Raw genomic sequence first — 12,207 nt, 5'->3', positions numbered from 1 at the left:
GGAGAAGCGAGGCTTTGGTGCTCCTAAAAACAAAGACGTCTCAGGGGGCTGCAAACTGTGTGGCCTCGAGAGAAGGGCAGTAAAGCAGCACTATATAGGACCTGACAGGCAGAGCGCAGGAGAGGGTGGTGTTCAGAGGCGTGCAGGAGAGCTGGGAAGATGGCAGTGGCGTCCAGGAGACGAGCGGCAGAGACAAGACCCATCCCCTCTTCTGTGAACAGCCCGCCCCCACTTCTTCCCCAAATGCCAGCCAGAAGGGGGCCGGGGTATGAGGGACCTGAGTCCTGGGAAGGCACGGGTGCTCTGGCTGGAGTGAAGCATGAGCTCCAAGGCTGCAGGGCAGCAGGTGGGAAAGATGCGGACCAGAACAAGCAGGAAGGGACTTTCCGGGTGGTCTCCAGGCTCCCAGTGCAGGGGGCCTGGGTTCGATCCCTGGTCAGGGAACTAGATCCCACAAGCTGCAACCAAGACATGGTGCAGCCAAAATAAACATTTAAAAACAGAAAAAGCAGGTTGACACCTGGAGATGTGTATGCACAGTGACAGAGAGAAAGAGTCTGCCACAAGACAAAAGAGACAATACTCTGAATGCAGGCAGGTTGAAGGACAGTACCAGGCACAGACTCGGCTTCTGTGCCAGGGACTCACTTCCAAGGCTCAAATGTGGCCTGTCCCTGAACTCACCTGGCTCCTGGTTTGGTGTAATACTTAGGGGAGCCGCCACTCATGAGCCTCGGCTTTACAGACCTCTCTTTATTTTATGAATATGTGGTATAAACACAAGTGGCGCCCAGACGGGAGGGTGGCCTTCACTGTACCCCTGAGAAGGAATTCTCTACTTTGAGAACATAAAAACCTGAGTCCTTCACTGATACTCCTTCAACCTCACCCTAAACGCACAGGGAAAAAATGTCTTCTCTGAGCATCCAGGCGTGATGACTTTGATGGTGAAATCCCAGGAAATCCCTCAGATTAACTGTGGCTTTTGCTTTTCCTTAACTGTGTCATCGTTCACGCAGTGAACCCTCAGGGTCAGGCCCACAGGAAGTGCCCAGGAGGCTGGAAACTCCTCCAGGAGAGAGGCTGGGCTCTTTGTAAAGTGGTGGTTTCCAAGGAAAGGAAAACCAAGTTCATTTCGCCTTACAACCTGCCAAGACTTGTGATTCAGAGTTGACTTTTACATTCCAAGGATCTTGCCTGCACCTAGAGGGCCACCTGAGGTTGAGTGAGTGGGTCTCCAAGAGGAGAAACTGCTTCCAGGGTTCCCAGGAACTGAGGTGATGGGAGATGTTTATTTATAGGTCTACTTCTGTTTCTTATTTTCTTATACAGGGAAGACAGTAAAGGTTTTGGTGATACAGATATATTGGGTTGGCCCAAAAGTTCACTGGGGTTTCCATACCATCTTACATAAAAACCCAAATGTTTTGGCCAACCCAATATTATATATTTCCTGCTTTTTTGTCCTCAAAAAGGAACCCTCGGGCCAGTAGAAATGGAACCAAATGGGGAAGGGGAGATGTGTGAATAAAGCATGTTCTCTCCAAGTCTCAAGGACCTCCACCGCCGGACTGGGAGGCCGAAGCAGTGGGCTGTGAAAACCACAGGATACTGGCCTGGGACGGCCAAATGCAAATGAGAGGGACAACTTCAGTGAGTCCAGACTCCTGCATCTTCCCACACATAGAGAAGCACTAAATTCCTTCACTTAGGTTACCTAGTTTTCTTTAATTAACAATGATCACTGCCATCTATGGGGTCGCACAGAGTCGGACATGACTGAAGCGACTTAGCAGCAGCAGCAGCAGTTCAGACCACCTGCCCTTTGTGGCAAAACTTCTATATAACCTGATGGATCCTCCCCTCATCTCCTCAGAGCAGTTCTCTCAGGGTTACTTGAGATGCTGTCTCCTGGGCTTGAAGTCCCACCAAACATTAAAACATAACCCTCCACTTTTAGGATGGGAATATCTTTTTTAGAGCCACGCAGCCACACCTGTTCTTTTCGTTAGGGCTTCTGGCTGCTTCATCTTCTAAGGGTGGAACTGAACGACTGGGGCAGAGACTGCACTGCTCATAGAATCCACCGCATTGATGTCCTTGGGGGCACATTCTGGAAAAAGTACTCCTACCAGATCTTACTATCCCCGGATCCAGCCCAGTTCCTCATTTTACAGATAAAGAACCTGAAGCCCAGACAAGAAGTCCGGTGGTAGCAGGACCAAGACTTGAACCCAGACTGATGCCCCCTCACCCTTCAGCACTGTCTGGGTTTGAATGAGAGTGGAGGCACATGGGTCCCATTGTTCTGTGGTTCCTTCTGTTCCATGTCTATGGGGGTGGCAGGGCGGGGAGGGATGAGGAGAGAAAACCTCTATGGAAAAAATAAAGATGGCCTCTGCCACTATCAAATACCATTTTCCTCCAGCTTAATAAGCAGGACTGTGTTGAGGCTATTTTGGGGTCAAGTTTCTATCAGCTGAACCTGTATACACAAAAAGGGATCCTCTACGCTGCCTCAGAAAGCACATTCCCGTGGTGGAAGACGGTCAGTTTCACAAGCCCCCAGGGCAAGACTACATGGTGCAAACCTGGCTAAAAGTGAACATCTCGGTTAGAAGCCCTTTGTCTGGGGTCTCCACTCATTCTCGCAGGATACACAGGAGTACTCTACCAGGAAACCATCCCAGATCTCACAAAACTATCTCTAAAGCGATTCCAAGAAAATAACCTCCTCCCATCCTAAAGGCAGCTCAGATCCCAGGGACAGTCTGCCACACGGCACGCAGGCTGCCTCGGGCATATTTTGGGAGGTAAATGTGTGGCCAGCCGGCTCCTAGACATCCAAGTGTGAGTTACAGGTCAGCCACAAAAGCAAAGGAAAACAGTCTTTTCCAATGAACTGTAGCCCCCAATTGGTACAGCCATAGAACAGACACCTCGTATCACCTCAACTCAAATCCCCATTAAGAAACTACAAGAGGGACTTCCCTGGTGGTCCAATGGCTGAGAGTCCACCTGCCAGTGCAGGGGACACAGGTTCCATCCCTGGTCTGGGATGATCCCACATGTCTCAGGCCAACAGGTCCTGAATCTGTTCAGGCAACTACTGAACCGGAGCGCCCCAAGTGCTGAAGCCCGTGCGCCTAGGGCCCGTGCTCCAAAACAGGAGAAGCCACCGAAAGGAGAAGCCCGTGAACTGCAATTCGAGGGAGGACCTCGCTCAACACAACTAGAGAAAGCCGGTGTGCAGGAACAAAGACCCAGCACAGCCATAAGTAAGTAAATACGTATTTAAAAAGAAAAGGAACTGTATGAGTTCAGTATGGAAAAGTGATTCTCTCCTGTACCAGGAGGTGGAGAATCTAGCCCAGTAGCCCACCTTCCTCGGCCTGGCTGACCCTTCCCCACCACTGGGTTCTCACCGGGCCTGGCCTTTGCTGGGCCACTAACTCTCTGGCTCACAAAACCTGGGATGCAGAAGTGCATGGGGTTGCAAAGAAGCAGACATGACTTAGCGACTGAACAACAACAACAAAACTCTGCATTGATCTCCACACTCTCGCCTTCACATTTTTCCTCTTCATCTCCATCCATCAACGGTGTGGGGAAATACATAACAGACATTCTGTAAGTTATTCCCTTTCCTACTCACTCGTGTTCTTAGAACTGTATGGATTCACTGAAATCTAGTAAGAGCACTGCCAAAATAGGACTGCTGGCAAGGTTCAACCTTAAATCTGTCTGGCAAAAATGAACAGGGCCAACTGTAATGAGCAGCAACACCTTTATAAACGCCTGAACCAGGTCCTATGCTTCTGTGAGTGTAACAGGGTTCAAAACTCACGCCCATCACTTCCAACTTGGGCAGGTTATGGTGCCTTCGCTTCCTCGACTGTAAAATGAGGATGCAGGAATGACATCAGGAACATCAGTTACTCGAGGTGATACAGACAAAGTGGTACTGCAATGCCGGGCAATACGTGCTGTTAATCTGCCTTCGCCTGACCCCCTCCCGCTTGGATATCTCAATCCAGTGAGTGTTTCTGTGATGTACCAGCACATCCCAGAGACTGCTGCCTGGGGGAGCTGATTGCTAGGTGCCCGCATACCTGAAGGGCTTGCTGTCAGGGTCAGTGTCCTTGAAGCCCATCTCCTCGAGCTTACAGCGCCGATACAGTTCATAATGGCGGGTGTGAGTCTGTTCTCGTAAATCTTCCATGTTCACACGGATCAGCATTTCTCGGAGTTTCACAAAGTCACAGTGGTTTTCATTCTCCACTGTGAGAGATGGGGAAGAAGGCAGGGAGGGTTCTCAGCAGCCATGTCATTAAGATCTGAAGTGATGCTTCTGAGATGTTGTTACCATGGCTACTGAAACCTCTGAGGTCTCAAGGTCACCCGAGGATCCTCTACTGGATCCTCCTTCCCCCCTTAACATAGACAGGATTTCTGACATCGGTGATGACTGTGACTGATGATGAGGGTGACCGCTGAGTGCATACTGACTGCTGAGTGCAAGGCACCCTAGGAGGAGCTCTGCAAATACTGTCTCGACTCTGTAACAATTCTGCCAAGCAGGCTACGTGACTCCTGCCCCCCAGATGCAGAGCATGGTTCTGATGAGCAGGCTGACCTCCCAGACAGATGGAGCAGAGTCTACATCCAGACCTTGTCACATCTGGCAATTTCTACCCCTCCATGCTGTCAGGACCTGTACAAGGCAGCTTTTATGTACCACCTCCTTTAATTTTACCAACAACTTGTTGCTGTTGTTGTTCAGTCACTAAGTCGTGTCCGACTCTTTGCAACCCCATGGACTACAGTACACCAGGTTCTCCTGTCCTTCACCATCTCCTGGATTTTGCTCAGATTCATGTCAATTGAGTCAGTGATGCCATCTAACCATCTCATCCTCTGCCACCCCCTTCTCCTTTCCATCAACAACATGAAGAACGTCTTCTTATTGCAAAGAATTTAGGAAGATTCATAAACACTAGAATTTTCCTAAACATCTCAAAGGTACTGTGGTTTCTCAGTTCTCATAGATTTGCTGCCTTTATTCAGAACAAGAGGACTGATATATCTTAAACTGATGAAGGAACTTTCTTTCTGCAGCCACCCTACTTAATCCATAGCATTGGATAACCTCCTTCACAACACACAAGGGCAGGCAACAGAATCAGAGACCTCGCCCAACAAAGTGACACAGGAAAAAATATCTTCAGGTTAGAGACTGTGGTCATGTCCCCAAGTGCCAATTACAGGTCACTTATTCTCATAATTCTCAGATACTAACTGAGAAAACATTTCATTAGAAGACAATTTTTCAGGAGATAATGGAGAAACAAGTATCATGTTTGCAAGAAACTGTTTGCAGCTTTCTGATACTTGGCTGATGAAACTGGTTCAAACTCCCAGGGAAGAACTCTCTTCGCTCAGGAATTTATAGTAAATTCCCCACACCACCCAGCATTCCTGACGGGCTGCCTCGTGGGCACAAAGCCTCTGCAGACACTTCTCTCTGTTGTGTACTGGCCTCCCCATTTCTTTCCTTCCTCCACGACTGCCAGCGGCCCCCTTCCATCCGCCCATGTCGAGTTCCCGCATGGTCACTCTGAGGGTGACAGCTGAGGACCACCTTCGCTGTGATGCCCACGTACATACCCTGCACCACACCCCAGGGGTACTGCCTGGCCTTCGCCATCTTGTTGCCGATCTTCACCTCTTCAGTGCTGCCGACCACCGCAAAAGGGAGGTGGACCTGCCAGCAACAGAGGACAGAGTGGTTACCCTCCCCAAGCGGCAAAGATGGGCCCCCCATGCCTCCAAACCTCCCACAGGCGTCTCCTTGGGGCAAGAGGAAAGGCGGAGTGAGGGCAGACGAGGGAGGGGGCTCAACAGCCCAGTCAGGGTAGGTGTCATGGATCCGACCCTCCTGCAACCAGCTCCTGAAGCTCTGATGTGGGCTAGACTCCGGGGCAGATGGGAGTCTTTGCAATTATATGTATGGTAAGTGAGGGAACTCCAGTGTCTGACAGTAGCCACTGATCTATGCTCATCTATGTGATTAAGAGCACTTGATGTGAGGCTGATTAAGAATAAATTTTTAATTTTATTTACTTCTAATTCAATTACACTTAAAAGGAAGCAGTGTGATTCCCTTAATTACAACTTTATGGTTTTGGTAGGACTGCACTTCACTTGGCATCAAATTCAAATCTTCTAAAAAAAAAAAAGAAGAGGAAGAAGCAGTTATGTCAATGTGGACATAAACGTGAAGGAAAATTACTCTTTTGGGTACTTTTTTCATACTGAAAAACTTTGAAGTATGAGAGGAGTAAGTTAGGCAGGTGTCCAAGTTGGGATGTATGTAACTGTGAAATGTACATTCGGGAATTCCCTGGTGGTCCAGTGGTTAGGACTCTGAGCTTTCATTGCCATGGCCTGGGTTCAATCCCTGGTCAAGAAACTAAGATCCTGCAAGACTTGCAGTGCAGGCAAAAAAAGACAAAAAAAAAGAAAGAAATACACACACACACACAGAAATGAAATTTTTGACATATTAGGTTAAATAAGTTCTTAAATTTATCTTCTTACTTTTTAAAAATGTGGCTACTGGAAAATTTTAAATTCCTTGTGTGGCTCATGTTTTATTTCTATTGATCAGCGTTGCTTTTGACAGGTGATCACTGCACAAAATTCAATTGAGAAAATTACTGGCTCAGGCTTTGCCCCCAGACTCACCTTGAGCAGAGCTGCTATATAAGATACCAGGCTGTACCACGCTCTGTGCCACGTTGGTTTATTTGGTAACTATGGCTACATTCTGGGGTGAAAACAGTGATTCCATATTTTTCCTATTGGCAGGTAAGAATAACATTTGAAATGGCTGATCTTGGATTTATTGCTGATAAATAATAAATCAGTAATTATTTACTGATTTACTGCTCCCCGATGCAGGGTCCTTCTGCTACAGATAAACTGAGAAAGATGATGCTTTTAAAGCCGAATCCTCTCCCACAGAGAGCTTGGCAGAACCCTTGGCCCAGGTTGCCCAAGTGCTATTCTGTCTGGCGCTCATGGTACTTATATTTTCCAGTTGATTTCTCACTGTGGACGAAGGGAAGAAAGCACATCTTCTTCCCCAGCATCTGGAACTGCAGAGTGTTCCCTAGAGTTGGGGCAGCAGGACCCTTGCAGCCCACACTATGATGTCGCGACCTAGGAAACCACCTGCTCCGTCAGCGCTGAGGGACAGAAGCCGCCACTGGCCCCTAGGATAACCTTCTTTCACATGCTCTCGTGGCCGTTTCCCAGGAAGCATCTCTCTTGGGTTTCATCCAAGGACTCCAGACCCTTTACTATCCTGGCCACAGCAGCACGACAGCCAGAGGGGCTCACACAACTCAGGGTGAGCAGACCCGGGTGAAGCAGAGCTGGGCTGCCTCTGCAGCAATGAGATCCTTCAGTGTTAAAGGCAATGCTTTCCAGAGAAGGAAAACATTCTATTCCCTTCCAAAGTCCTGATCATAGTGGGGATGACTAGAGGGATTGATAATAGCCCTATCCAGAGAAGTCCATATGCTGAACAGAAGGAGGTAGAAGCAGTTCTGAGGAATTACTCTCATCTCCTAATTACGACGGCAGACAGCACAAATCGAGTTGAAATTTCGGTTAGGTTGAAATCTCAGTGTTACTATTCACGAGATGGCTCTCACCAAATCATTTAATTTTCTAGCTAAGCTTCAGTATGACTTTCTTTACATAAAATGTCCAGAAGAGGCAAATCTACAGAGACAGGAATGTACAGACTGGTAGTTGTCAATGTCTGTATATGCAGATGTGCTAAGTCCCTTCAGTCGTGTCCAACTCTTTGCAACACTATGGACTGTAGCCCACCAGGCTCCTCTGTCCATGGGATTTTTCCAGGCAAGAATACTGGAGTGGGTTGCCATGCTCTCCTCTAGGGGATCTTCCCAACCCAGGGATCAAACCCGAGTCTCTTATGTCTCCCGCACCGGCAGACAGGTTCTTTACCACTAGCGCCACCTGAGAAGCACCCACCAATGGCTGGGATGGTTAGAAGGCTGACATCTAGAAAGTACACGGTTTCTCTCTGGGGTGATGGAAATGTTCTAAAATTGATTGTGGTGATGGTCACACAATTCTGTGAATACTAAAAACCACTGTGCCACCATCACGGGATGGTCCTTACATGAGGACTTACACTCATCGTTGCGTTGATCTCTGCCACCGTTTCTTCATCTGTAGGGAACTGATAGATCTGGACCCCGTTGCTGACGAGTTCACTCATGATCTTACTCTTGAATTTGTGCAATTCGTTCTTGGCAATGGTGTCCGCTTTTGCAATTATTGGAATGATGTTCACCTGTAAACCAAACACAGCCATTTTTATTTAATTCCAACATGAAAAACAGACAAATGAATAAAATACAGAAAACACAGAAATGGAAATTGTACAACTTCACTTAGAAAATATAGAGATGATATTGAAAATTGCACTTTCGACCTAGATGCAAAATTCAGAAGATATTCGATAACCTTTTAATTCCATCTCTGAACACTTTACTTCCTCCCATCTGGCACTGAAAGAAAGCATCCTTGTAATTTCCTCTTCTGTGCCACCTCATTCTTCCTTACCGTGTAAAAGGAAGTGTTACTCTATAACAAAGAAGCCTATTCTTTGAGTAACCAGCCACTCCTCTGTGACTCCTCCCAGCTACTTTAGGAGCTTGATTTTTGCATGTTTCTAACAGTCTAATACCAAGGTTTTTGGTAGTTAGAATAGTGGAACATTCAGCTCTATGAGGAGAGCATCCTTTCTTTCTTCTGATGACCTGAAAATTGCTAGGAACAGGGAACCTAAGCATTAACCAAAACAAAAATGGTTTCACCTACTTTTAAATTTTTCAAAATCACATCAACTAATTCTCTTGAGAACCAGCTTCTATCAGATTACTTTGTGCCAGAATGAGACCTAGTGCCAAAGACAAAACTCGCTTTCAGAGCATCGGATACAGAGAGCTCGGGATTTGACAGCAAAGGCAGAAAGCCCGGGACAAGGCCTGAGGACCCTCCAGCTCCAGCCCTAAAGCCCAGGGTGGGCCACTCTTCTCCTAGCTTGCCCTGACACTGTCCATAAGGCACATTTTTTGAAATTCACTTTTAAAGAATAACTTCCTTCCACTCCCTGTTTGGTACAAAGGTTTCACTAAGATGCTATTGACATCTGATACCGAAGCCAGGTCAGTTGAAAAGGGAACAGAAAGTGGTCCCAGCCAGAGAAAAGAGAGACTTCTGGGAGGTTTTCTGGGTCATGTCCGCATTCCTTTGCTTCTCCTTTTATCCCAAGAGCCAAATCAAAAATCCCTGATAAACCAGAATGAGATGATCCACTGATGGAAAAAACCTCTTCTTCCCTATTCCTTTACCACTCCTAACCTTATCACGCGTGGGCTCCCTCCAGCAAGTTGGAGGCTGAGGCAGACATCACTGAGGGCTGGTGAATGTCTGAATCAGGACCTGGGCAACAAACTCCTCCCTGTTTTTCATATTGGCTAACTTTTGTGCACATTTGGTATTCAGTTAACACCAACATGCACAAAATGGCAGAGGGTCATACTTTCCTGGCCAATTTGATGAGAGTAGACAGAAGAACCAAGCAAATTTAGATTTAAAATCTCTTCTTCTTCAGAAGAAGGTGCCTGGAAATCTTTTCTGAAATTATATGTTTGCCTTAATTCTTCACTTCACTAGTACCAACAAACCTTTGACAACATCATTTTCAAATTCTCTCCAGCATTACTCTACAATAATATTAATCCTTTGAAAGCGGTTCAACTTGCTTTATAGTGATGGCTTTGTTTTTATTAACTGCATTTGCCTTTTCTTTCCCCTTTGAAATCAACTCTACGAAGCATAATCCTATTGTTGGATATCACCCTGACGTGGTCTACAAGCTCTGCCTCAGTGAGGAAGCCACCTCCCTCTGCCTGCCTCCCAGCCCTGCTTTCAAGGACCCGAGAGTGCAGGGAGCAGGGTCCCCCTGCCCATGACTCCTCACCCTCAATGGCTCACTGCAGCTGAATCAAATGAGGTGAGGGAAGGTTTCTATTTATTCTCCCAAGAATACTCTAGCTGCAGGAGTCCTTTCTGGCTGGTAGAATATGTTTGTGTAAAGCAGTGCGCCTGTGCAGGCTGGGGCCTGGGGAGCCTGGCATGGTATCAGCATGCAGGCCTCCTGTGGGCTGGTTCAGGCAGAGACCTTGGGGACAGGCAGATCTTCTCAGCGGTCTCTATTATGTCCCTCCAGGGAGAAAGCATCCTTTAAACAGAGTTGTTGGACAGAAAATAACACCCAACAAAGCCCCGTAAAGATACTAGGACTTGTTACTGATCTCAAAAGCAGGTTAGAATCTAAGAGGAAACACTAGAGCAGAATTCTGTGATTGTTCTTGTTGCCGTTTGCTGCTGCTTTATTTCACAATGTATTGTCTTCCTACTTATTTCAAAATGGAAAATCAAATTAGTCGTCAAGTACATCATCAAATGCGGTCAAACTTAGCAGCCCCTTTCTCAAATGTTGTGAAGGAGAGAGGTTACACGTGTGCAAAGATCAGGGGTCAAACGCATTCTGAGACACTACTTCCTTTGAACACATGGTACAGATCTGTTTTAAAATCTAAGAAATTAGACCAACCTTATCACATAGATAAAGAATTAACACTTTTTAAAAAATTTTTAAACTTTAAGTTAAAGCCAAACCTATACAAACCCTTCAAAGAGAGGTTTAAAGCAAGTTTTTTTAAAAAAATAAATCGTGAATTACTGTTCAATCTCCCTAAATTTAACCCTTCCTACGACCCTTTAGGTGTCTCCACTATCTGATTCCCCTACCCTCAACAGAGCACACATTAGTGCTAATTTAAGAACTGAAGCTCTCTTTTCCTCCCTGGCTGCTTGAAGATCAGCCGCCATCACGAATGACGCAGCAACTATCCGGACCAGTAAGTTCACGACCAACCAACTACTTCAGCAGAAACAATGTCCTTTACCCCAGAAAGGCAATAGTCCCTAAGACAGAAATTCAGGAAAAACTGGCCAAAATGTCCAAGACCAAATGTCATCTTTGTATTTGGATTCAGAACACATTTTGGTGGTGGTGAGACAACTGGCTTTGGCATGATTTACTGTCATTCCTTGGATTATGCGAAGAAGAATGGGTCCAAACACAGGCTTGCAAGACACGGCCTGTATGAGAAGAACAAGACCTCAAGAAAATAGTGCAAGGAACACAAGAAGAGAGTGAAGAAAGCCAGGGGGGCTGCAAAGGCCAGTGCTGGTGCTGGCAAAAAGTGAGCTGGAGCTTGGACGACAGAAGGAGTAAAGATTCTGCAATGACTCTATCTGTGGTGATTGTACAGATTTTTCATGAAAGAGAAAATAAAGAAGACCTCTTACCTGAAAAAAAAAAACAAAAAACTAAAGATACTTTGTAATAAGCTACATCATTTTGCTTTGTCCTCTGTCCAATATCTAGAGGTTTTGAAACATTTTTTTTCATATTGTTAAACCTTATGGTTCTGTAAGCCAGTGAAAATAAATACAGGGTTAGGAAGCAGAGGTGGGGATGAACAGGTGGAGACTTCTAGGGTAGTGAAACTACTCTATTTGATACTCTAGTGATAATTACATGTCATTATAAATGTGTCCAAGCCCACAGAATGTACAATATCAAGAGTGAACGCCGGTGTAAACTATCGACTTGGGGTGACAGGGACGTGTCAATGGAGGTTTTTTGATTGTATTAATAACAAATGCACCATTTTGGGGGGATATTGGTAACGGGTGGCTATGCATGTGGAAAATAGGGAATCTGTTGAAAATATCTGCACTTTGCTCTTAATTTTGCTGTGAACCTAAAACAGCTTCCCTGGTGGCTCAGATGGTAAAGAATCTGCCTACAATGCGGGAGACCTGGTTTGATCCTTGAGTTGGAAAGATCCCCTGGAAGAGGGCATGGCAACCCACTCCAGGACTCCTGTCTGGAGAACCCTCATGGACAGAGAAGCCTGGTGGGCCATAGACCATGGGGTTGCAAAGAGTTGGACATGACTGAGCGACTAAGCACACACAAAACTGTAAAAAATAGTCTTTAAAATAAAACACCAAATTACACCAAAA

At 46.2% G+C, this 12,207-nt stretch overlaps 1 protein-coding gene and 1 pseudogene across 7 annotated transcripts in view; one reads left to right on the top strand and one right to left on the bottom strand.

Annotated features, from left to right (window-relative positions):
- SEPT11 (septin 11) overlaps positions 1–12,207 on the bottom strand; it is a 97,543-nt gene that overhangs the window by 15,010 nt on the left and 70,326 nt on the right. For all 7 annotated transcript variants that reach the window (XR_003511572.1, XM_027544831.1, XM_027544834.1 and 4 more), the window contains exons 5-7: positions 8,231–8,392; positions 5,668–5,764; positions 4,113–4,281 (exon numbers count right to left, since the gene is read on the bottom strand). Coding sequence is in view for 6 of the 7 variants with exons in the window: in XM_027544831.1 (XP_027400632.1) it covers positions 4,113–4,281; positions 5,668–5,764; positions 8,231–8,392 (428 nt within the window). In the remaining variant the exon portion in view is untranslated. The remainder of the gene's footprint in view (positions 1–4,112; positions 4,282–5,667; positions 5,765–8,230; positions 8,393–12,207) is intronic.
- Positions 9,241–11,989, top strand: LOC113894761 (annotated as a pseudogene).

This window comes from Bos indicus x Bos taurus, chromosome 6 (assembly GCF_003369695.1).
Source record: "Bos indicus x Bos taurus breed Angus x Brahman F1 hybrid chromosome 6, Bos_hybrid_MaternalHap_v2.0, whole genome shotgun sequence".
NCBI lineage: Eukaryota > Metazoa > Chordata > Mammalia > Artiodactyla > Bovidae > Bos > Bos indicus x Bos taurus.
The sequence above is the reverse complement of the archived record's forward strand: the minus strand, read 5'-3'. Positions and strand labels throughout refer to the sequence as shown.